A 26,989-nucleotide genomic window follows, 5' to 3' on the forward strand; every position below is an offset into this window, starting at 1 on the left:
ATTCTAGCCGCCTTGCATGGTAAAACCCTCTCCTCCCGGTCAAAGGAGTAAGTAACAGCTGCTGGATATCCTTGAAAATTGGGCAAGTGGAATTGTGAAAATGGATTCTACCAGTTGGGTCAGGGCCAAAGGGATCAGCGATTAATACGGGGAGGCGACCTCTCCTTCCAATTATACAGGTCGAAGGCAGTAAAGGGAACATGGACATAAAGAGAACGGGCTGCGGTCGGGGTCATTCCCATCTGAGTACGGATGGAGAACATGCCGCCGGCGCCGCCTCGCACCTTTGACTCAACCCCACTTAGGCGGTCGGGAGCGGCGTCGAGCCGGTAGCGGCTGCCATTCTCTGAAGCTTGTAGACGGCGTGGATGGGAAAGATGGGGTCTCAACCATCTCGGTGGAGAGGGAGGCACCCGACCGTGGGGAAGACCAGGTTGGAGCCAAACCCGGGAACTCCTGAGGGCAGACTGCATACTATGAACTTGGGAGGCCACTTAGGTCCAGCATCTGAGCCAAATGCGATTGTACTGGGGTCGATGGGAGGAAGTCCCGGGAGGAGCCTGAATTCGAATTGGGGATGAGGGGCCGGACTCTCTCCGGGGGGAAAGCTGAGTCACGTGAGCTGTGGAGCCAGAAGGAGGGCCATCCCCATCTGAGGAGGCGGAGGGCACCACTCGAAGGCCCGCTATCAGTCGCATCTTGAGGGGAAACGACAGCCTGCTGTCCAAATGCTGGAGGGTTTTCCGTTTCTAGCCACACTTTCCGGTGGGGGCTGAGGCCATGCTAGCTTACTGGGAAATCTAATAGATCATCTGGGGGGGAGGGCAGGATCTCCATGGGGGCTGCCCTAAAACTACTGACTCCTCGGTGGACGCCTGGCTCCACCACTAGCATGATTTTGGTTCCCTGAACGCAGGCATAACTCTTGGGATTTCTATAGACCTCCATAAAGGTCCTCTCCAGTGTCTTAGCCTGCTTCTTTAACCCAGTGCTCCTTAGGACCTGATACAAATTCTGGAGGACTGGCCAGCTAAACGAGCCGTTACTGCCCAGAGGCCGGCCCGGACAAATTGTAATTGGTCCATTAGCCTGCACCACGACTCCAACTTTCTTCTTAGACACGGGGCTGCGACTGAGCTTATTCCAGTTATACAGGACGCAAGCCAACTGGGTGGATTCTGGGAGAGACTTGAGGCTTCCATCCTTAGACCCACAGGCTCCCATTTTCTAACCAACTCTGCTCGCTAATTTCTGACCTGGGCTTCTGTTCCCGTCCTTCCCGGACCAAAACCCGTTTGCAAAATTCCTGGGCCTAAGGACACGCTGGGTTTAAACCTGGCCTGGGTTCTTTCTTGTCCTTCGGACTAACCCTTAACGCCGAGGCCCTCCGTTCCCCTTCTTTATGGCTCCCACGGAAAATTCTCTCTCTCTCTCTCTCTCTCTCTGGGATCTCCCGTCCCCTTTTTCGCCAGAGTCCGTCTCACCTGTCCTGCAGAGGGCGCCCACAACCTCCGACCAAACAGGTCCTCCGACCTCGAATCGCTGCAACCAGCGCCGTTCTCGGAACTGCACTCCGCCAGTCGGGTCGGTTCCTCGAAAACAACCGGTTCTCCCGTAGGTTCAGGAAATCCCGAGACGAGCCCCAACTGTTACAGCTGCTCAGGGTAACACTTTCCTTGCTCTAGAGTATCCCGCTCACCGGCAGCCCAGGAACTCCAAGCAAGACCCGACAAGGCTTCGGATATATATAAAAGAGATTTATTGAGATGCTGACCTAAGTGTCAGCACCTCCCATCGCACAAACACTGCGCTGCCCTAGCAGCCTTACAATCCTTAAGTACACTTTCTCCCGTCGGGAGCCCGGGAGAACCAAAGACAGCCCACCACCATTCAAAACAACCAATCATACATTGCAACATGCAGGAACCAATCAATGTCCGATAGGCATTCCCTTCTCGAGTTTCGCGCCAGAGCAGGGCGAGGCGATGACGTGTCCACTGACGGGGGACACACAAAGGTTTTCTCCAGGTGTCCGGGGTCAGGAGGCAGAGAGCGATGACGTGTTCCCCTTATCTGCCTGCTGATGGGATTAGGCAGGGCAAGGCGCCTCGACGGAGGTTTCCCTTTGTCCGCGTGCATCAAGAAACTTTACACGTGAATGGGATGGGTCCGGGTGAGGCAGAGATGGCTCTCTGCCTTGGGCCAAGGAGGTTCCATACAAACACAAGTACAGGGAAACTTACAAATCCTATTCTTATCTAATACAAACTAGTTTCTACCTAATAAATACAAAACAGAATAAATCTTTCAAACGTTTTTAGTTCAGACACAGTCCAGGAGCGGGATTCTCTCCTGGCTCCGCTATCAGTTGTAATGCAGAGCATGCAGCACTTAGAAGTCCTTTGTGTGCCTAGTTCAGTTCCAGTACAATCCTAAACTGAGCTCTATCAATAAACTTAGAAGGGCATAACTCCATTTAGGATCGAAGTGGCAGTTGTTAAAAGGGAAAGAAGGAACATTTTAATGACCACACAAAAAGACCACTGGGAACACTGACACTTCTGTTATACAGAATTAAAACGCAATGCTCTATTTCCAGCTTTCTTCTAGCTTTTCCAGGTGGTCTCAAAAAAGTCTCTTTCATATGCTCTCACAGGCTTCCAAACACAGAGTCTGACAGTGGAAACTTACTGGAGAAGGCAAGTCTAATTTTACTTAACTACCCTTGACTGTGTCCCTTTATCTTCATGGTCCAAGTGGTAAATTGATACCATTGCAGTGAGGCTCAGCCTGAGCTTTCCATATTCCCAACTGCAGAGTCATGTCAAGCATTTGCCAATGTCAGTCTGAATTCCTTACAGTTGTTTTGATCTTTTCTTCTTTGGCTCCCTTAGGCTGCACTTTCTCTTCTAGTCTCTGCTTCAAAGAAAATGTCTCTCCATCTTATTCTTCAGTTTGCCAAAGTCTTCAGGTGCTTCAAGTAGGTTATTTCTGCCCCTAGGGGAGCTGTTTTGCTTCTCTTAAGGGCTCCAAAGGCCACTGAAGGGTGCCCTATTGTAAACCCATCTTTTCTCATCAAAGAGCCACATAAAGTGATGAGGCCCTGGGCAAGCCTTTCGATCACTGAGAAAGAAAATGTGACCTGCTCTGTATCAGTTGAAAGGATTGTTGGCAATCAGGTGTCAAGGACAAGCACATACAGCAGAATTTTGTAGCATAGAAACAAAAATTGGAGCGGGGGGGGGGGGGGCACACACAGCACAGTGTATGTGATGCAACTTTTGCCAGTGCAAGAGCATCAAAAATTCATAGGAAGATGCTAAGGAGATTTGGAGGTTGCATGCCATTATTTGCAAAGCAAAAATATATCATATTTCAATATCAAGGAATATGCATGGCTGCTGGCATCCACCTTTTAAAATCCTTAGGAGAGGTTTCACTTTTGGATTCCTTAAGTCTATGTTGTCAAGTCTGTTCAGGGAGTATTCCTGGGTGGGGTCTTAGGCTGGAGATGGGCAACAGTTTTTAAGAGTACAGCAAAGATATTTGTGCATGGGAAATAGATCAGTCACTCCTTTTGTCCTGCTGTCTTCAGTTGAAGAGGTTTTTCAGATTTTTGAAGCACTTAAAACCTTTGCAAAACATGTTTACTAGAAATGATTGGGATGAACATATACCATGAGCACACAAACACAAAGCCCATTATATGTCTTATATCATTTATCCTTCCAGCAACCTATGAAGGAAGGTTAAGCCAAGAAATATTAATTTTCCCAAGACTGCCAGTTTCTGAGTGGAAGGTTAAAGATCCACCTCCTGAGTATAAATGCAACCCCTCCCCCTCCCCCCGAAAGTCATTGTGGTGTCCTGGTTAGTGTAGTCACAGACTAGAATCTGGGATACCCAAGTTCATATCTTTATGTACAATGGAAGTTCACTACATGATCTTAGGTAAGTCACATAGTCTCAATCTAACCTACCTTACAATGCTGTTTTGATAGTAAAACTGGCGAGAGAATGGGGAAAGACAGGATATATATGAAATTAATAGATATTTTTGTCATTTTTACAAATTCATAGAAAGCAAAAATCATATTTCAATGTTCAGAATTTGGTTCTGCAAGGAGAGGAAAGTTTGTCATGTTTTCAAGGGTATTTGTAACATCTATCCCATCTTGTCACATTGCTTTATTATAACTAATCCTTTTTTGCCATTAATTTACTTCTCCCCCTTCTTTATATACAACATATTGTGCGGATGATCTCACAGAGCACTGAGTGAGCACTGCTATGCTCAGGAAGCTGTAATTGAAGCTCAGGAAATATTCTTCACCTGTTACACCTGTTGCTCGCTCTCACTACCTTATTGATTGTAATTCCTAGCTGATAGACTCTGAGTGGCATTTCTTTCCAGCTGTCATAGGTAAACAGAGCCAGATGTTATTTTAAAAGCTTTGCATAGAACCAGTATGAGAATATGGGCATTAAAAATATAGACAAAATAAGAACTCTTTAGGAACAGAGTTTAGGCCCCCAAAACTGAAAATTAAATCAATTAATGCAATACTTTTGGACAACCCTACATTATCCTTCTATTTTTGAAGTCAGGAGATAGCATACTTTGGAATCAACCATTTTAAACAGTTTCAACTCATGGGAATGTTGGGGCATTTCTTGCTCAGTCATATGGGAGAAATTCTGAGTAGCAAGAGTATGCTTCATACGAAATTGCTTGATCAAAAATTTTTGCTCATCCAACCATGGGAGAGCAGGTAGAGAGGAACTGCTTGCCAGGGCATATTGGTTGCGGGTTTGTACTGCACTCATATTTGCTGAAACAGTCATTGCTGAGTTAGAGGCAATGATTGAGACTTCTTCATTTAACACCTTGCTTCTTTAAGAGCTTCCTTTATATCAGCAACTCACTTTGCATCAGAGGAAAATATATGCAGAGGAAACATGCTGGGCCCATAACCTTTTATTGTATTGTAATGAATTAGCAGAGCAAATAATAGAGCAGAGATGCAAATGAGTTGGTTTGTAGAACTTTACTAGATAACAAATGAATTTGCACTAAATATAGGAACAGCAAACTCTGTCTATGCAAGTGCTCAGTCTGGGTCTCTGTGCAGACTATTTGTGCCTGTGTGTCTATTTCTCTTCTTTTGCTGAAAGAAGCAGAGAGATCTTTCCAGAAGCTCATGTGATTACAGGCATGTGACTTCAGCAGTAAACTTGTTTGATTGAATGTAAACTCCTAAAAATGTATTTAGATTAAACTGAGTGAACCATGGAAATTACATACTCTGATAAAGGACTCATATAAAGACATACTTATTCTGATTTCTAGTAGTAATCATGACACTTGGGAATAAGAAGAAAAAATCAATTGATTATTTTAGACAACATCTAAATATACAAATAAATTGCTATCTATCCATAGGAGAAAGAAGTCCCATTTGAAAACACACACACACACACACACACACACACACACACACACACACACACACACACACACACACACACACACACACGAATGAATGAATGAATGAATGAATGAATGAATGAAGTTATGAGGAAGTATTTTTTACTAACTCAACTGTCCTTAATACATATTGACAGTTATGTGAGTGTTTGATGTTAAACAGCTGGAAAATATGGGCTAAAGCAGTCAGTCAGTGGACATAATGAACCTGTCCAGAAGTGAATGTCTCTTGCTGATCTTCCCAGCATCCTTCATCAAATTGCCTTCTTAGTTTTTGTTTACTGGGTACTGTATTTAGTGAACATACAGTAAGAAACTGTCCCCTGAAGAAATTTAAATTCATTAGATGGAAGTTAGGGAATGCCTTTTTTGAATTATAGCAAAGCTACTTGGAATGACAAAAGGCAAGCTGTCAGCTACTATTGCATTAAGTACTGAGTAACTCCTGCATACAAGGGCAGATCATGACATGCTGAGGTCCTAAGCTATATCAAGTTTCAGAGGCCCCATAGCATTACCAAAAACGGTAATTTAGCAATTCATAGTAATTAAAAATTTATTTGGAGGTCCCTCATAACTTAAGGTCCTAAATGATAATTTGTTTAACTTGTGTACCAGCTCCAATTGCATGAGTAGCTCACACTTCTTCCTTCTTATATCAGACTAGTTTTTCATGTGTGTTGTGTGCGCCTTTCATCCTCTAGTCCAGGGGTCTGCAACCTGTGGCTCTCCAGATGTTCATGGACTACAATTCCCATCAGCCCCTGCCAGCATGGTCAATTGGCCATGCTGGCAGGGGTTGATGGGAATTGTAGTCCATGGACATCTGGAGAGCCGCAGGTTGTAGACCCCTGCCCTAGTCACATGAATCCACGGTTCTCCAATGAGAAGTCTAATTTGTTCCAGCAGATGGCAGCAAGCCCCATATTGATGGGTCAAAGTTTTATCTTTGGCTTGGAGATGTCTTATGAGAGCTGCAGCAACTGCCCTTGTCATGATAGCATCTATCAACATAGGCAGCCATACAATTTTGAGACTTATGGGGAGAGATGAAGGAGAAGAGCCCAGTTTGCTGCACTGTTTCAAATACAAAGTGACTGACAAGATACGCAAATACATGAGAGACAGCATTCTTCTTCTGCCTGCCAGAGTATTTCTGGCAGTGTTTGGATTCTAACAGCTGATTCAGAGTAGATCAAGCTGGTGCCACTATCTCCAAGAAGCTGAGGTGCCCTGCCTAAAAAAGTAAGCCATCGCAAGGAGCTATTTGTTGTTTTGTAAAGTGTCATGTATAAGATGATGATGGTGATTAATTAATTAATTGGGATTGGTGTTTGGTGCATCAGCTATATCACCGGCAGCAGGCAAACGAAGAAGCTGCTTGATACCTTCTTTCAATTTCTGCAAAGCATATTAATGCAAAAATTTGGAGGAAAATGTCTGATCTACGGTTTTTAGTTCTGGTATGGCACCTATGCCAGTGGGGAGAGCAAACAGAATGGTGGGCAGGTGCTGCACAGCTTCATGGTGCCGGACCAAGAAGTGGCTGCCTCCCCCAAAAGCCATGCTGATATAATGGAGGACAGCAGTGTGACTGGGGCTGAGCTAGGGGCATTCCCAGAAGTGGAGTCAGATTCCACAGGGGTTTTGGCCTGGGAATGTCCCTCTCCCCAGCCGCAGACTTGCACCATGGGAAATCGTGGTGTAAGTCTGTTTTCTCTATGGGGCTATCTGGGTAGCAGGAGGGTTTTTGAATTTCCCTCCTCCCTGAAAGGCTCAAGAAACCATCCAGATGCACAAAATATATTTTCTACATGAAATAGTTGTTCTGTTGATATTCATGGATGGAAAACTCTCAAACAAGAAAGGAACATTGTTACTCACATGCTACATACTTCGTTGTTACTCACATGCCAGGCTACTTCTATTCAGATGCCCTCACCTATTGACCTTGCTACCTTTATTGTTACTCACAGGTATATATCCTCGACTTGCTTTCCTTTCCTATTATCAGATCCTCTGAAGATGCCAGCCAAAATACAGCCAAAATGTCAGGAGAGAATGCTGCTAGAACACGGCCATACAGCCCGGAAACCACACAGCACCCCAGTGATTCCGGCCGTGAAAGTCTTCGACAATACAAGAAAGTAACAGTGACACAAAACATTTATCTCAAAAACAGTGTGATTCCCTTTCAATATTTTGCAGAAAGCAACAATATCAAGGTGTGATATTAAACAGGGATTAAGTAATTGATGTACTTGGCCTAATATAATTTTTTTTCAGGTAAATGCTTCTCATCTAACAGTAAAACGTGCTACCGCCAATGGTGTATACCTGCTGGTTCAAATTTTATTCACAGTTTCATCACTTGATGACTGCAAAAGCCAATGATATATAAATAGGCCATTGCATATTTATAGTGCAATTCTAAGTAGAGTTACACCCTTGTGAGTTCATTGAAGTCAATAGGAAGAGGGTAACTGTTTTTAAGATTGCACTGGAAGGCATTATATCATCGGATATAACAATTATATTTTCATATAATATCAAATGCAGAGATTTTAACTGAGTCAGTTGACCCATTCAGGTACAAAATATCAAGTGCAGAGTAATTAAGCTCAGAGAAACCAAGTGATATGCATAACTCATGTGTATTGGCTGTGGTATGTTCACATAATTCTATTGGTGGTCATTTGAACAAATGTTTCAGAACTCCTCCCATCTCATCCCCATCTATCTTTGGTATATAATTACAGTTACAGATATGGTCACACGATGCACTTTAGTATGGTTTGTGCTGTTCAATTAAATCTAGGGCATTTTCAGTGAAGTTATGGAGATTGCCTGTTATTTCTTCTGGGCAATGTCACCAATAGGTACTGTAGTGCAAGACTGAAACAGATAATCAAGGGGAAGCATTCTGCTAGGTAGATCATTTGTTAAGGAGGGAGGGGTTATTTAACCCTGTTCCCCAAATTTATAGCTGTCCCACATTCATCTGACAGACTGCTAGAAACCTGCTGCCAAGATCTCCCATTGTGGAAGGAGGAAATTTCAGATCATATCCTTCATGGCATGATTTGGAATCCCCTCCCAGAAGTGAATCATGCTGTTGATGAGTCACAGTGTAAAGGAGACTGATTTTGATTGATACTGGCATTACCTGGAAGAAGACATGCGTTCCAAATGTAAATGACTAAACGTATCTGTGTATGTACATATTTTCACAAGGGGCAGCAACGTTTCTTTCAACATTTCTCTTGTCTGTAAGGGTACGTTTGCACACGAGGTTTAAATAATCCTGGCCTTTGTTTAATTTGGTCTATAATGGCTAAAGAGTACAATAATGGCTAAAGAGTACAATTAATGTAAAACAAATTCCTGCCAATGTCTATCGCATATTCACAAAACTCACATAGCACAAACAGCAGGAGAGGCTCAAAGGTACTTGTAATATAACATATAAAAATGGCTTAAAACCCCTTGCAGCTAGAATGAATGTTTAATTTAAAATAGGGGTGGCTGGCCTACGGTGCTTCCGATGTGAATGGACTACAATTCCCATCAGCCCCTGCCAGCATGGCCAATGGGCTGATGGGAATTGTAGTCCATGAACGTCTGGAGCACCATAGATTGGCCACCCAATTTAAAAGATGCTCTCTTTGCTTTTCTAATCTACATTCACAAGAAATGCATCCCAGACTTTAAAAGTGTCTAAAACTCCAGCTACCTGTCACATTTACCTGTTCCTTCCTTCAAGGAGCTCAGAATGGTGTACAAAGAAGACAAGATGTCATGTTATCTTCACAACAGCCTGCAAAGTGGTTGCTGAATAACTGAGCACTGTGTTTTTGTTATACTTCCGTATGTCAAAATGGCTAGAAAGGTCTGTTGTGTGTAAAGAGCAAAAGGAGAAGTGTGTAGAAACAAAGAATCCCAAATCTTCTCGTGTATGTAAGTTTATGTCCCCAGTATGTTTGTTAATCCTAAAGATATCAGTGGCTTTTTTTTTTTGGTTTAATTTTCTTGAAATTTTGTGAACAAAAGGAGACTCTAACAAATGGGAGCATTTAAGCATACATTAGGTCTGGTATGCATAACACATAATAAATGCTCATGTCATCTGTACATCTTTGCACACAGCAGAGCAGCTCTGAATGTTATTTAACTGGCTGTTGTGGGTTTTTTGGGCTGTGGTCTGGTAAGTTTTGGTCTTAATGTTTTACCCCATCTATGGTTGGCATCTGATGCATGTCATGAGATGCCACATGCCTCAAAAGATGCCAGCCATAGGTGCGGACAAAAACTACCAGACCACGGCCACAGAGCCCCCAAAACTCAACAGCCCGTTGATTCTGGCTGTGAAAACCTTTGACAGTACATTATTTATTTTTCATCTACAGTTCCCCCCTTTCTCCTCATCATGAACCTAAAGTGGCTTATGTGTTTCTCTTTTAGTATCCAAGCTATCTTGTGGTTACGCATATATCATTGTGAGAGCAACCTAGTTCACCACATAGAGAGGTGTAAGCATAAAAAGTGGTACACGTGGGGTACAGGCCTCACTGAGGCCCCTGTCACACATACAAAAAACCGCACTTTCAATTCCCTTTGCAGCAGTGCAAAATAGCAAAACTCATTTGCAAACAATTGTGAAAGTGGATTGAAAGTGCATTATTCTGCATGTGCAGTAGGGGCAAGATATACGCGGTAGGAATAAACCACTTGAAACAGCAGGCAGAGGATCCTATTTCGGCATAGTTCCTTGTCTACGCATATACAAAATCAGTATCGCAGGCAAAATGACATCCTCCCCTGATGCTCAACCAATACCTGCTTTGCAATTTTTTTCCTAATGCGGGCAAAACCAGTTCCCGCAGCGTGAACCAGTCCAGTGTATTCTCTGTCCCCTCATTCTCCCGCACGTGTGAATTAACTTCGCTCGCGGGTAACATGCGAGATTTCAACCCGAGGTTCTCTGGAGGAGCAGCCGGGGCGGGGCAGTGGATCTTCATTAAAGGGCGTGGATGACAACTAAACCGAAGCAAACTGTTTTTGCCACCCTTTCTGCAATGACGCCCATGAGAAACGCAGCGGAGGAAAGGGCGGATCTCCTGAGACTTGTTGCATCGGCGAAGGGACGAGGATTGACCAACACCGCCTTGCCTAGAAGGCCAGCCCAGCCCTCGGCTCGGCTTCCCTCCCTTCTCGGGCCAGACCCGGGCGTGGCCTGCTTTCCGCCCTCCCCTCAGCCGGAGCCTGGCGAAGGCGGCCCCGCCGCGGTGTTTCCCTGCTCAGTGCCCGCCGCTCGCGCCTTTGCTGCCGGCTGCTGACTCTCGTCCTGCCCGCCGCCCGCCCGGATCCCTGAGGATGGTGCTGCCCGGGGAAGAGCGCGCCGCTGCCGGGGTGTACCGGGCGCCCCCGGAGCTGGTGCGGGAGGCGCACGTGCCCTCCTTGGACAAGTACCGGGAGCTTTACCGCCGCTCGGTGGAGGAGCCGCAGGGTGAGTGCAGCAGGCAAGGCCCGGGTTGGCCGAGGCGGGCGGGCATGCAGGCACAGGCAGCCACGGGCAGGCCCACAGGCTGGGCTTCCTGGTTGAGAAGTGGAGGCGCGAGGCGGGCGGGAAGCAGTGCCGGCCGCTAACGAGGTTTCGCTTTGCACATGAAGCTCTGGGCCCGCTCGGTTCCTCATCCTTTTCTTTGCCTCGCCATGTGGTTTGCATGTCCTCCCCTGCCTCGCTGCATTCAGGCTGCCTGTCAGTTCCTCCGAGCCGCAGCAGCCCTCTGAATTGCACAAGGTTTTTTGTAGCCTGTTCTCACTGGCCACACTACATTTCTTTAGCCACACATGGACGTCCCTTGCTTCTGGCTGCCATGCTAGAACATCGGGATAACCTGCACGACGTGGATACATCTGTTCTAAGGTTATTTTACTGGGTTGTTTTAGGGACCCTGTGCAGAAGAGGCATCCTTGCCAGTGTCACTTTCTGTTGTATTCTTGTTTCTAAATTTTGTGCACAGAAACTTAGTTATAGACTTGATAGGTACCAACCTGCCATTGACTGCTAGATGAAGTCTGTAGGAATAAATGACCTGTCTAAATTCCAATTGAGAGTTGGACAACCCTACATGATAACAACCATCCCTGGTGTTCAGTTAGAACAGAGTTGTATTTGTTTATGTATGTACTTAATTTGTAGAGCACCTTTCTCCCCCGAGAGCTTCTGAAAGCAGCAGCAGCAATTTGGAGCTGCTACACTATGCACAGAAGTTTATACATCCCTATATTTTTGCTGCTGCTCCTTCAGACTTGGTGAATTCAGGAGACATTGCCCTAAACTTGTGCTGAGACTTATTATTATAGTATGTCATCACACTATTATTATAGTATATCATCACTCAACAAAAGAAAAAATATTTTTTCTTCTTCTTTCAGGTCTAATAATAGGGAAAATTCACCACAGAATAAATAAAGAGCTAGTACAGGAATACCTGAATACTTTAAATGAACTCAAATCTCCAGGGTTTGATGAACTACAACCCAGGGTATTAAAAGAACTGGCAGAAGTCATCTCAGAACCACTTGCAATAATCTTTGAGAACTCCAGGAGAACAGGAGAAGTCCTAATAGACTGAGCTAATTTTGTCCCCATCTTCCTAAAGGGTAAAAAAAGAGGACCCAAACAACTACCGCCCAGTCACCCTGAAATCAATACCAGGAAAGATTCTAGAGCAGATCATTGAGGAGATAGTCTGTGAGCACTTGGAAGGGAATAATGTGATCACTGAAAATCAACATGGGTTTCTCAAAAAAAGTAATGTCATACTAATCTTACCTCTTTTTTTGATAAAGTGACAAACTTGGTAGATGAAGGGAATGCTGTGGACATAGCATACCTTGATTTTAGTAAGGCCTTTGACAAGATGCCCCATGATATTCTTGCAAGTAAGATGGAAAGAGGTGGACTAGAAAAAGCAACTGTTAGTTGGATTTGTAATTGGTTGACTGGCCGAACACAAAGAGTGCTCATCAATGATTCATTTTCATCCTGGAGAGAAGTGAGTAGTGGAATGCCACAGGGTACTGTCCTGGGCTCAGTTCTATTCAATATTTTTATCAATGTCTTGGATAATGAAATGTTAATCAAAATTTGCAGATGATACCAAATTAGGAGGGGTAGCTAATACCCTGGAGGACAGGGACAGGATTCAAAATGGTCTGGACATATTAGAGGACTGGACCAAAACTACCCTACCATGATTTTTTGGGATTTTTGGAGGATGCTTGAAATATAAGCCCTACTAGAATGATTGCTCAGGGCCAGCAAGGTTATCTTCTATATCAACTATAGGCAAGTAGGCCAGCAAATGTGCCTGAATCATATTGTTTTAATTCTTGGACTGCCAGAGAGCTACCTGAGGTCATAGGCAGCCTCTCAAATGTTGTTTTGGAGCTGTCTGCATTTGGGTGTGAAACTATGGTAGGTAAGGTTTTGTGTCCAGAGGCAAATCTCTGGGAGAGAAGTAATGTTCCATATCGCTGTTGATGTACGTGATACTTGTGTACTTTCATTGACTCTAGATGCAATACTTAACTTCTGTAGCGTCTATAATACCTGCACATGCACTGACATTGCAGTCAGTATAAAAGTGAGATACTTTATTTCTGAAAATACTACTGGAATAAGCTTGAAAGCAGTAGGACCAGTCTGCAGGATGGCTCTGACGCCATTTCAAGAGGATATGAAAATGTCAACTCAGACAGTGTCAGCTACAAATCTTTGTGTCCTTTTGTTTTGGTAGAAACCAGTAGCTGGTGTCTTCTTACAGCTGAATTAAAGGTGCTAGTTTAAAATTTACCTTTGAACAGTCTCCATGGATGAGTGAAGTGGAGGAGAGTTTGGTGGAGAGAAATTCTTGGTGTTTCTATGCAATCTTGCAAGCAAAAGTTGTCAGAATTCTTTAAAGCACAGCAAAAATATGGTCTTTTTCTCAATGGAAAACTGCAGTAATTTATCTTATGCATTTGTTGGCAACAAGCAAAAAGGCATAGATTTGGTTGTCAAGGAGCCCCAAGTTTTGTGGTACTCTGAAAGAGATTAAGTACTACAGTATTGGTATAGTGAACAACAAGTGAACCAGTAGATAAGTTATATAATAAAAATTCTTGTAAATTTGTATGACTTGCAGTAGTTTGTATGACTTGGGAGCATATAATTAACTCAATTCCCCTAATTCATTCTCTTCCTTAAATAAGACCCTTTCAGTTTTGTCTAATTTAGATCATATGCTATTAACTGTTGTCTGAAAGTTTTAATTTATTCTTTTACAGAATTCTGGGCTGAGATTGCCAAAGAATTTTACTGGAGAAGTCAACACACTGGACCATTTCTGCACTACAACTTTGATGTCACGAAAGGAAAAATCTCCATTGAGTGGATGAAAGGGGCTACAACTAACATTTGCTACAATCTGTTGGACAGAAATGTGTATGAGAATAAACTTGGAGACAAAATAGCTTTTTACTGGTAATATTTTGCTTTTTATTATGCTGTCTCGTATAAGCCTTAGAAATGAAAAAAAATTCTTGTGCCATTGGTACATTTTGTGCTGATCCAGGGTATAGAGTCCTGAATGGTGAATAATAATGAGCACTTTATTGTTAGAGCTAATTTTCTGTTGAACTTGCTTGAGAAAGTAATTAAAGAAGGCACACTTTTTTGGAAAAGGGGGGAATCTGCCTCAATTGCTTCTGAGTCATCAAATTCTGTCAGGTTCCCAGTTATAAGTCTTCAGTGCTGCTGCTTAAAGCGTCTGTAAAGCTTTCAAAGGCTTTATCAGTGGCTTGTATGTACTTCAAAAAGTCCTCTAGAAAACTTGCTAAAAGCAGTTGTCAGTTTCCTAAATAATAGGTGCCTCAGTAGAACACAAACACTAAAGTTCATTGGAAGGGCAGAGACAACTTTCATCATTGTGCTGTTAAAAATTCTGATTTCTTTCTTTCACCTTTCAGTGCAAAGTAATGGTCACCCAGTGAAGATTAGAGATCTGATCAGAACACAGGAAGCTTAAGGTGGGAGGCAGAATAGGGAATACTGTCTGTAGAGCAGGTTGCCACTGTAGAATGTCGTCATCTTCTTTAGCATTCATGATGCCTCCCTTTTGCAAGAAGACCAATAACTCTTTTTCAGATGAAGGTTATTGCTCTTTCCTTTCTTGCGCCAAGGAATAATATAATTTATTTCCTTTCCCTAACAGTTCTAGTTCCTTTTTCTTTGATTAGTACTTGTTTACTTTACAGAACAACCAGAAAATCAGGAAATGTGGCATGCAGTTCAATCCAATGTATATTTACCGGGAAGCAAGCCCCACTGACTTCATTAGAACTTAACTCTCAAGTAAATGTGTGTCTGTTACAGCTGTGGTCATGTACACGTCTTAGATGCAGGCTTTTACGAAGTACATCATGTATTTACTTTTTGTTTTATTTTTGGTTTAGTGGGTTTTTTAAAATTGTTATTGAGATAAAAACAGTCCTCAAAATCTGTTAAAAGAAGCAAGTGGAATTTCAAATTTTCAACTTCTGAGCTATTTCAGTGATGGGTATTTATTAAATTCATTGGTATCCCATCTTCATCCACAGTGGGGACCCAAAGCAGATTACATAGTTCTCCTTTCCTCCATTTTATCCTCACAGCAATCCTGCAAGGTTGGTTAAGGGGATATAGTGTAACTGGCCCAAAGTCCCTCAGCAAGCTTCCATGGCACAAGTGAGGATTTGAACCTGGGTCTTGCGGATATTAGGCCCCTTCTGCACATGCAGGGTAATACACTTTCAATCCACTTTCACAATTGTTTGCAAGTGGATTTTGCTATTCCGCACAGTAAAAATCCAGCTGCAAAGTGCATTGGAAGTGGATTGAAAGTACATTATTCTGCATGTATGGAAGGGGCCTTAGTCTGACACAGTTAACTACTATACCACACTGACTCTCAGATTGACTTTGTCACGCTGCCCATTGCATGGCTGTAGCTGGTTGTGGTATGTTCTGCAGAAAGAGGCTCTGGCGAGTATCCTGGCATCAAGTGTAATTGAGATTTCTTTGGACTCCTGTAGAACATTATTATCTTGAGTTGTATCAGTTAATACTTGTTGTGGGGTTAGTTATTTTGATAGGCTTTGCATTGATAGTATTGATCCTTGTTAGCTATCTTCAGCTATCTACTAGAACAGGGGTAGGGAACCTGCGGCTCTCCAGATGTTCAGGAACTACAATTCCCATCAGCCCCTACCAGCATGGCCAATTGGCCCTGCTGACAGAGGCTGATGGGAATTGTAGTTCCTGAACATCTGGAGAGCCGCAGGTTCCCTACCCCTGTACTAGAAGATGGGACATAATTTTTAAAAAAGCAATAATACTGGTAATTCTGTTTATCAAGTTGTGGGAAAAATTGAGGTGCGTGGGGTGTATATCACCATAAGCATCTGTGAAAGATGGGCAGCATAAAAATGAAATACATTTCATAAGCATGATGAAACAGTTAGGAAGTGGCTGCAGGGTTGCTCACTCACTTCCCTCTTTCCTGAAATATACATTCAGGCTACAGTGCCTTAACTGTTACATCGGTAGCCATGTTGGTAGTTACGGTTATAACTAACGATTTAGGTTCTGCAGAATCTGGGATCTGAAACCAGCTTCAGAGTGGTTTTAGATTCTGGCTTAAATAGGGAAGCTCTAACATTTACTCTAACATTTTAATGTTTGTGGGGACAGAGGGTTAACAGTGGCTAGGCCTGGTAGCAGGAATTTATATTTTCTGAGAGGATATTAAAAGGGTGTATGGAAGACAGTGTGCTATTTAGCCTGAATGTCTACCCCTTCTTCCGCATTAACTCTGCACCAGCCGTGTATAAAAAGGTAGTCTAGAAAGATGAAATATAGTTTACTTCTAAACAGTGTCAGCAATATGCATCTGCTTGTTTCTTCTTAAAAATTAGGTTCAAGTAAGGAGAAATTGTTGAAGGCTATCGTGGTTGGAGTCAACTGACTGTTGTGGGTTTTTTGGGCTGTGTAGCCATGCTATAGTTATTTAGTTCCTAAAACTACCAGATCAAGGCCACACAGCCCCCCCAAAAAACATAACAATCAGTAAGGAAATTAAAAAAAAATAGCAGTAGACTGTTAACTCTCACCCTCGTTTTCACCTGTAGATTTCTATGGTGCCAGGTACTGGATTAAAAACTAAAATAAATGTTCCAGTTTCAAAAAGGTGTTGCTTTTATCTCTTCCTAGATACTAGCATGATCTTACTAAACAAATATTGTTTAGTTTCTGGTTCAAAAGAACTTTATGCTGCTAAAGAGTAACTTGTCCAAGGCAACAGAACATACTTTGTTATGAATTAATTAGGTTACCAAAATACATAAACATTATTTGACTCTCTAAGGGCAGCATACTGCAAATGAGTTGTGGAAAGCAAAATGGACAGCAGATGGATGCACGTTTCAAATGTGGAAATTTATTTCCACAGGGATTCTGGCTTGATCAGATAAACAGAAACGTGCAAAATGCATAACTGCATGCCTCTGAATATATTTTTCTTTAAAGAATGCTCTGTATGGTAGCATGAGAGAAGTGCTTCTGGAATATTCCAAGGGTGCATCTATTCCAGCATCATCCTTACAGAAGCGGATGCATCTGAGAAGCCTGGAGGAATGAGTGGACACAGTACGCTCCTCTCGTTGCTATTCTAGAAATTGGCATTCATAGATTCCACTAGTGATGGATTGTGTATTAAAAGCATGTAACCCAGAAGGCGCCAAACACTTTAGGTATGTGTGTAAAAAACAAACAAAACCTCTATCTTCAATATTTGTTGTCCTGAACTGATTGCCAAACAATTTAATTGAGTTATAGTATTATATGAGAGTGATATTCTTCTGTTAAGTTTCCCTTACAGCCCAATCCAGAGCCACTGATGGTGGGATATAGTGCCACTGCAGTGCTGCCCTGCCATCTTTAAGAGAGCTTCTTGGTGGCGTGGGGAGGCAAAAAATTTTTTTTAAGCCTTTCTGCCACTGGGCTCTGTGGACTCAAAAGGGTGGCGTAAGTTCAAGCCCTGGGCACCATCATTCTGACAGGCAAAGGCTGGGTGGAAGATGACTAATGTTGACTTGCCCCTCCAGCCACACCTCTTGAATGCCCTTCTATGCTGGTGGAGGGCCATGGCAGCTGAGGACTGTGGTAGCTGCCTGCTGATGGACTTGCCCCTCTGCTAGGCTGCGTGCCACGGGAAGGGCAAATCCAGTGTACTTGCTCTAGCTTTCTCTTTCTGGTTGGTAGCACAATTAGGTTTATACTTCTTGCAAGATTTATTCCATAAATTACATTTCATCACCAGTGACGTCTGCCAAGACAGCAATTGAGTAAGAAGCCAGACAGAATAATATAATAAGCCCAGAAAGGTACATTGCTGAAATACCAATTAAGTTGGAGAATGAATTCAGTTATTGGTATGTATTGTATGTTTGTGTAGAGTCTTTTATGTTTAAAAACAAAAAACTTAAAGCCATATTGGTAATGGAACATGAAATCACTCATTCATGCTGTGTTTGGGAAGTAACATTATGTATGAAGAAGAGTTGGATTTATATCCCCCCTTTCTCTCCTGTAAGGAGACTCAAAGGGGCTGACAATCTCCTTTCCATTCCCCTCCCCCCACAAACACCCTGTGAGGTAGGTGGGGCTGACAGAGCTCAGAAGAACTGTGACTAGCCCAAGGTCACCCAGCTGGCGTGTGTTCACAGGCTAATATGAATTCCCCAGATAAGCCACAGCTCAAGAGGCAGAGTGGGGAATCAAACCCAGTTCCTGCCGATTAGAGTGCACCTGCTCTTAACCACTACGCCACTGCTTCTCAAATGTTATATGAGTATAACATTTGAAGGAAAAGATTATTCGGCATCAATAAAATCTGTATCCTAATGCCAGCATCTTATTTGTGTGGCCAGCATGTTAAGAACTTGTGAGCTCTGTTGCACTTTCGACACATATTTGAAATAAAAAAAATTTATGGCAGGGCCAAGATGTTCAGTAAAAATTCCCCATTTCCTTATTTCTCTAGTTTATTCACTGAGTGTCCAGCATCTCCTGGAGCCAGCTTTGCCAGGAAAGGTAGGGGCTGGAAATCAATTTTTTAAAAAATAATAGAGTCTGAAATTTAAGGAGGTAACTGCAGAGGAACATCTTAAATTTTTGATGAGAAGTTAACTTATTTTTGACGAGCTGTCAATTTTGTATCCAGTCCATGCAGAATGTCTGTGTAAAGTCCCTTTCTAGTTAATGGGAAGTTTGTTCCACAGTGAAATAATTCTTTTAAAGCTGCTTGAAATGAATGGGTGTTGCACAAAAATTCAACTTGCTCTTAAGATGTTGCAGAGGAATGCAACTCGCTCTCTTACTTCCTTGTGGGTTTATATAGGAGCAGTTCTCAGTGAATCATTTATAAGCATGTTAGAAAAACGTGATATCTGTAGACATGTCTATGGATAAAATAAGATGGCCGGGGGAGGGGTGGTGGTGGCTGCTTTACATCCCTTAGTATTAACAGCCACATGTCTCTTGAGTTTATGTTACATTATTTATGTTATAATGGGCTATGTGATCAGTGCTCTTTCAGGTGTTCAGGATCTACTAATTTGTTGTGGTGTTGAGGTTCTTGGAAACCTTCAGGTGGGTTTAAGTTGGAGTTGGATAGCAGTTATCTTATTGGTTGGAGTTGATAGCAGTTATCTTATTGCTTTCAACCAGTTTCAGAAAATGTTGCTCACTTTAGTGTTACATTAGGATTGTGTTAGTCTTTTCAAAAGCTGGACTCTGAAAATGCCATCATGATTGATATGCAGGCATTGTGTACTACTAGAAGAAATCTATTTGTGGGGGGAGGGGACCCTGTCCAGATAACTTACTGTATTGAGGCTGTTCTGAGGCTATTAGTGGTTAGTGTCAGGGGTATGGCAGTGGTGTAAGATGCATTACAGTTTTACACTCAATTACTGGTTATGCCAGTGTTGGCTGTTAAGCAACTGTGACTACTTGTGCAATAATGTGGAAGACAGTTCTTTTAACCCTTAACAGTGTGTGCATGACTATATCCCTGTAAGAACTGTGCACCTCTGCTTAGGATTGTGCTTTTTCCTACTTAAGTCAGTACAGTGGCAGGTACCACCTTGACTCTGGCTTTTTTGGGGGGAGACAGAGAGGTTTAAATGACTTGTTCTTGAAATCAGCAAGGGAGATACTTCTCTGATGTAATTGATGAATCTCTCTGCAGTTTATAATGTGGTAGAACATTACGTTTTGAAGGGTGTGTGGAGACAACCTTGCAGTGCATTAACTTTTATCTACTGACATGTCCCAAGAGGGTGGGACAGCATGTTTCAGATCCCTGGAAGCTAGCCCATAATGTTTCTCATCAGTCTGGTTTCTCTTTGCTTAAATGCCTCTCAAGTGTGATAAACTTTTCCAGAGTTTCAGGTAAGAAACAACATTAGTTTGTTGACACACAGCTCTACTTTTCATTCCTTATTCATTCAAGATTAACAGATTCTGGAATAGTATGGTGGCCGTGGTAACATTTGGGATTTCCCCTCTTGCCTTTCTTGAAGTATTGGGTCTGTAACCTTGGATATCTGGTGCCCAGTTGTACTTATGGCTGCTTAGGGGGAAAGTATTCCTTCCATCCTATCATTGCTATTTAATTATTTTTCTTGGTGAATGGTATCTTGTCAATTGTAACCTCAGTAGTTAGCTTCTGGAATGGAGTGTGGAGATGCCCTTGAAAATGCTGGCCATTTCAGTTAGTGCAGTTAGTGCACTCTTTAAAAGGGTCAGAAGATAAGAATCCAAGCAGCTGTTTTAAAAACAGTAGTCTGTTAGCTTCCTGTTCCAATTCAGGATGGTAGTATTACCTTCCAAAGCTCTTAACAGCTTGGTTGTCACCTGCCTGATTGAGCATCACATGATCCTACTAGTTCTTTGAAGTCCTTTCTATATATGGCTTCAGGTGCTCTTGAATCATAGGTTGTACAATTTTGAATCAGTCACCATTTGTAGCTTGATATAGTCCAATCCTCCAGGTATTTATAAAGATTGCAAAACTGTATGTCATCTGTCTCTTGATTGCTAGATGCCTGCTGATATTTCAAACAGTAGTGCTGGATTTTATCAAAGAAAGTAGGGGTGTATGTGGTTATTAGAGCAAGAAACACTCAGGCTCATGTTGTTCCTCTTTCTCTCACATGTTGCACAAAAGTGTAAGACTTTTTTATTTAGGAAGTCTTCAAACTAACTGCCATTGGGTGTGATATTAACTGGGTAGAATCATAGAGTTGGAAGAGACCCCAAGGGCCATCATCCAACTCCCTGCAATGCAGGAACACATAATCAGAGCACTCCTGACAGATGTTATGATTTTGTTTGTTGCATAGAAATTAGCATTTTGAAGGATTAAACTTTGGTTTAGAATCCCAGTTTTAAAAAACTTAACACCCCAATCCGGGGCTCTACCTATGAAGGGGGTGCAGGATTGCACCAGCAGATTTTGCCCTCCCTGGGCGTAGCGGGGGCATTTTGGAGGTTTGGCTGGGGGAGGGGGATGGAGCTGAGATTAGTCAACTTCTACCTGGCCTTGCCTGCTGGAATGCTGGTGCCAGGGGCTTGGGCTTAAGGGTGGTGTACGCCCATAGAGTCCAATGGAAGACCCTGTGGCTGCAGGTTGGCTTTTTCTATTTCTTGCCTCCCTGCACCGTTAAGAAACCCTCGTGGAGGCAGTGGGGTGTGCTGTGTCCTGCAACCAGGGGGTCTGGATTGAGCTGTCAATCTGTTAGGGTGCTAAATTCAGGCATTACAAATTGCAGTTAGAATGAGAACTTGCTGATTTAGGAAGTCTTCAGTTTTTGGACAGCACATGAGGAGGGAAGTGCAGGCATTGAAAGATTTCTGGCTGATTGCCAGTGCTAACTAATTGTGGTTTGTGATGCTTGAATGCAGCCCAAATAATTTTGCTATAATGTATACTTTTTGTGAACTGTTTAGGTGCTGTCGTTGGCCATATGTTTTTTCCCCAAGCCCTCATAACATATCCGAGTCAGTAGTTTGTTATGATGTTGATGATGCATGTCTAATCAATGTAGTAAGCCATTGCACATGAATATCTGTGGTGCTGCTGCCATGAGAATTGGGTCTCTTGTGGCTGTTACTCTGCATGATATTGATGTAAAGAAAAACAGAATGTAACAATAACATTCCTGTATCACTGTTGCTTTGCCAAGGGAGAATAATTAGTAGAAGTAGTATAGGTGTCTCTATTAACTGTTGTGAAATCAGTTGTTTTAAATTAGTGTGGGTTTTTGGGGGGACTGTACATACAGGATTAGTCTTCTCATATTTATTGTTGCTATGTAGCTTCTTGATATGACAGTTGCAGAGTGTGGCAGTTTTTGTTGCTGAAAACATGTTTTTAAACTATACTTGGCTTGGAATGAACTGACTGTAAAACAAGTTGCCAAAACTTTTTCTTCTTCTGTTGGAGATACTGGTGACCCAGAACATTTATTCAGAGCATACTTACATAGAAGCCATTGGCTTAATTAGTTGCTGCTGAAAGTTAAATTTTCCCTTGTTCATTTGCATACAATTGTGAGGACTAGTTCTGAAGCTTTGGCTGCACTTTTTTTTTTGTGTGTATGGGGGAAAGGTTAATATGGACTCAAGAGACCGTGTTTGTGTGGTGAACAGTCTTGGTTGAGCACTTGGATAGGATTCAGTTGCAGCAGGGGTGTCCAAGTCTGGTGCTTCAGATGGACTACAATTCCCATCAGCCCCTGCTGGTATGGCCAATTGGCCATGCCAGCATGGGGCTGATGGGAATTATAGTCCATGAACATCTGAAGCGCCAGAGTTGGACACCCCAGATCTACAGGATCCAAGGTAATCGAAGTAAGTTCTCTTCTCCCCCCACTTCTACATCCCATTGGGTATTTCTATTTTGTTTCAAGGCACCATATTCATATACAAATGGCAATTTTACCCCAGATTAAAAAGTTCACTTGCTGCTTTTGTCCTTTTGTCCTTTTGTCATATATTTCATCTGCTTTTGGATCTACTGCTGTCTTATTTCCTTGCCTCTGTTTTCCAGTGTTCCCGATGTTCCATTTTTTCCATTAGAATAATTGATAAAGTCATCAGTATTTTTCATGCAGTACATTCAGACTGAGTGAGATGCTTTTTAAGACAAGGTTATGTCAGGACCGAGTTTCATTTCCTGTAATCCCCTGTAAGTCTCATTTCTCTGAATCCCCTGGTTCCCGCCACAGCTAAGAATCGCCCACCAACACACCCTTTATATACTGGGACTGAGGGCAAGAACCCTCAGTTCCAGCACCCTGTAGTTAGGGCGACACAAATCAATAAAGTTCATTCCTTTTTTATAAAGTCGACTTTGGCTCATTCCGCACATGCAGAATAATGCAAGTTCAAACTGCTTTCAGTGCTCTTTGAAGCTGTGCGGAATGGCAAAATCCACTTGCAAACAGTTGTGAAAGTGGTTTGAAAACGCATTATTTTGCTTGTGCAGAAGAGGCCTTTGTTTGAGTGTGTTCAGCCTTACAGGTTATTCCTCAGTGAGGAATGAAGATATTTCTCAGGTTTTTTTTCAGTACTTCCCCAAATTTCCCAATTTTTTCATTTGACAAGTTGAAAAGTCTGAGGACTTTTTCATGGTATGATTTTTGAGTATGAAAAATAAACTTTCCAGTTTTTTCATTAGAAAAATGGAGGAAAGTCCGTCAGTGAAAAAATAGAGCCCTGTTTTCTCAGTGTGTTTTCCCCTGCAGGCTACTTCCATTTAACTTTATATACTAATTTGTATTTTCAAAAAGACAAATACCAGCACAACTATTATGAGAAAGCCTGGATATTTTGAGAGGGAATGTATTGTCCAGCTCTGGTTGAAACAAATCATTTAGTATTAGCCAAACATTAAAATATAAATATAGCATTTAAAGTTCTTAATGCTAAGCTCTTCACAGATAATTTACAAACTCCTTTTCTGTGTTTACAAATACATTCTGCCCTCTGACTTTGGAGTGTGTAAGGCCATGCCTCTCTGGTTCAGCTTTCAGCTCTTATTAGTTCTGGGTGATGACACTCCTAAGAGATAAAATATTCTAAAAGTTGGAAGTTATTGTTAGTTTAGTGGAGCATGCCAAAGGCATTTGTAAAAGCTGCTCTGAACCTGGACATCTATTTGCTTTAAGAAGGTCATCCCTGACATAATAGATAGAAGTCCTGGTTTGAAGAAATTAAGATTTCTTTTTTCATTCCATAAGCAGACAAAGCCACAACATTTCAAATTTGAGTTTTCAAGAACAGTCTCTTGTGTTTTTCTTTGTGCATGTGTATATTCTAGAATGCCATGATGTTAATAATGCAAATACAGATGTCCTATGTATTTTTTTGTTTGGGACGAATATATCTATATGACAGCAGGAACACTCATGTGTACACCTTGTGAGCATTATTTTGGCGAGAAGTACCATTCCATTGGTGGAAGCAAAGCTCCTTCCTCTTTGAGTGGGCTACTGAGGGCAACATATTAGAGCAACATATTAGACCTGTTGCATTAGTGCCAACTGTGTTTCTTGGTGTAGGTAAGCTGGACTCTCTGTGAAGTGTCAGGTGGAATCCATTTCTTATTAACTCTCTTACTACTCTATCCTAACGTGAGACAAATTACTCTCTTACTCTATCCTAACGTGAGACAAATAGATTGCTTTGGAGTATGAGGGACTGGGCAAGGCATTTGCTGCCATTTTGTTGCGTGACATGAATTAAACATGAATCTTAGTGCTTCAGCTGGAATATTGCCACTTAACTGATGATTGAGAATTTTCAAGATTTCACCGTGTGATTTCTAGCAGTCCTGTTAGCAAAGGACAATTGAATTATGCTTGCTTATCGTTAAGTGTCAGGGTAAGACATGTTGTATCTTGTTCATTTATTGTGTCACGGTCTGCAGCAGCTTGTTATAAATACTTCCATGAAAGATTCTTGGCTTGTGATAACTTGTGAATTCTTGCAGAAGGTTCAGTTACCTTGGATGGATCAGTTAATATGGCTACCATAATGAAAATGTCAGTTTTAGCTATAGCTCAAAAAACTTTTCCCCCATTTGCTGTTTAGGTTTCCTTTAAGAACATAAAAACAAAAAACATTTCCTTTAAGAACATAAATCTTTGCTGTTCTTACTGTATTTGTGTCTGTAGCATAAGGAAGGTTGAGAATCCTTCCTTTCATGTTCTTTACAGATTTTGTTTAAAACTTAGTGGAAATGATCTGCTGTCTCTGTTTTGAGTTCAGAGAACCGAAATGCCTTTTGAACAAAATGTTGAGGTGGCAGATGACTTCTAATTCATTAAAAACAACACCTTTTAAATGGGAAAAAAACCCTCCAAATGTCATAATGGGCAGTGGGTTTTTTTTTCATGCCACTGCCAAAATTAGAATTCAGTTTATATGTATTTTCCTGTAGACTGAGGTGGGTAACTGTGTAGTTTTATTTACTTAGAAATGAAAATCTACCAACTCTTTGGAATTACTGCCATTACATTGTTATACTAGCATCTTTAATCTTCCTTTTAAGATATGACATGGTTGCTAATGCAGGTTTTATGTTTGCTTTGTTTTGTGCCTCTCAGGAATAATCTTAAATTGGTATACTGTAGGTGAGAAGGAAAAAAGTGCTTTGAAGCTTTTAAATGAACTAATTGTAGCATAAGTATGCTTAGCGAACACTTCAGTGTCCTTTTAAAGCTAGCAGAAGTGAACCTGTAGTCTTGATACAAGTTTTCTGAAAGGAAAGTTTAAATTTTCTCAGTTGTGTTGCTGTTAGTTCTTCTCAACCCAGGCAATGCATTGGAATTTAGTTCTCTTATTTTTAGTGGCTTTCTCTGTCCCATCTTATGCGTTCTTCTTCCCCATCTAATTTATGTCTTGCAAGAGCAACAATGTCATTCTTTATGACAGGTAGACATACAGTGTTTTAGGAGGAAGCATGCTAAGCATTCATTGATATATCATATAGCTGTTCAGCCCATAGCCTGCTCCTTCCATACTGACATCTTGTTGCATTCAAGTGCCATTTTCAGCCCTGGTCTACTGGAGCTGGGGCTTTCCTGGCTTCTTCAGTTCTCCCTATTTTATTTTCCCCTTACTATTCTAGAAACCTTATTGTGAATGGACCACCACCAGATGACAGCATTTGAAAGTGTGGTTTGTCACGTTCAATGTTTGGTCTTCGACCCCTGGTGCTGCAAGTGATCTACCTTGATGGTGTCCCCAGCACTGATACTCTGAAGGTTGAACATGGATTAATAGTTACTGAACATGGTTAATAGCTGCTGATGGACCTATTTTTCATAAATCTTTCTAATCTCCTTTTAAAGCTAACTAAATTAGTGAATAGAACTTAATCTTGTACCAGTGAATTCTGCAGGTTAATCACTCTTTGAGGAAATACTGTCCATCATGAAATTACTGCTTGTCCACTTCATGGGTGCCCATGTGTTCTATGGAATAGAAGAGAAAGTTCTCTTCATCCATTTTCTTTTGTATTGTTGTATAACTTTCTACATGTCACCCCCATACACTTTAAGCACCCTTTAAAAAAAACAACTGAACAGCTCAGAGTCTTTAACAGTACCATTTTTGCAATGCTCTGGTATATTTCGAATTCATGGCACAGTTGAAGGATAAAGGGATCTTGCTAATACAAAAGCTAGTAGCCTGGCTCTAGTCTAGTAAGTAGATGTGAAAGACCTCTGCCTGTGATTGTGGAGAGTTCCTGGCAGTCTTCATAGACAATAACAACCTTTGTGGACTAATGGTTTGATTCATGTTTACAAGAAAACCAGATAGGAAGCTATTTGTAAGCTTTACCCAATGTGTGCTGCCTTGTATGTTACATACCTTCCACATGGTTTAAGGTGCCAATTTATAACTTTCTTCCTAAATGTTAGTTTTCTCTTAGGTATAGGCAAGCTATGGGTAGCCAGCTGGTCCTGTCCTGTGGCTTATGTGAGTTTCAGCAGCAAATGTTTGCATTGGATTTGCTAAGGCGGTCTTTGAAGATTGTTGCTAAACCAGTGGAGCAACTTCTGTAGGCCATAGGTGAAAAAGATCCTGCAATCCGTTTTCAAAATCCTGAGAAACTGTACTTGATCTACTCTACAGTAATCTACCCTACAGTAATCCTCATAACTTATTTACTCTGAAAATCTAGGATGAATTTCCTAAAGCACATCCATACAATGGAGGTTAATTTTCCCTCTCCACTGAGATGTTTAATGGTATTTAAGGTAGTATCAGCCTTGTTCCATGATGGATATCATTTTAGAAACTTCCTTGTTTGTGGTGCGTGGGTTTTGGTCATTCTGTAA

General features: G+C 41.9%; 1 protein-coding gene across 2 annotated transcripts in view; it reads left to right on the top strand.

Annotated features, from left to right (window-relative positions):
• Nucleotides 1-10,527: 10,527 nt before the first annotated feature.
• Nucleotides 10,528-26,989, top strand: part of ACSS2 (acyl-CoA synthetase short chain family member 2) — a 49,278-nt gene continuing 32,816 nt past the window's right edge. The window contains exons 1-2 of one of the 2 annotated variants that reach the window (XM_048495923.1): nucleotides 10,528-10,994; nucleotides 13,823-14,018. In XM_048495923.1, the coding sequence (XP_048351880.1) occupies nucleotides 10,862-10,994; nucleotides 13,823-14,018 (329 nt within the window). In that variant the 5' untranslated portion in view covers nucleotides 10,528-10,861. The remainder of the gene's footprint in view (nucleotides 10,995-13,822; nucleotides 14,019-26,989) is intronic. The other variant, XM_048495924.1, reaches the window with a different exon arrangement.

Source organism: Sphaerodactylus townsendi, linkage group LG05 (assembly GCF_021028975.2).
Source record: "Sphaerodactylus townsendi isolate TG3544 linkage group LG05, MPM_Stown_v2.3, whole genome shotgun sequence".
In the NCBI taxonomy this organism is placed as follows: Eukaryota; Metazoa; Chordata; class Lepidosauria; order Squamata; family Sphaerodactylidae; genus Sphaerodactylus; species Sphaerodactylus townsendi.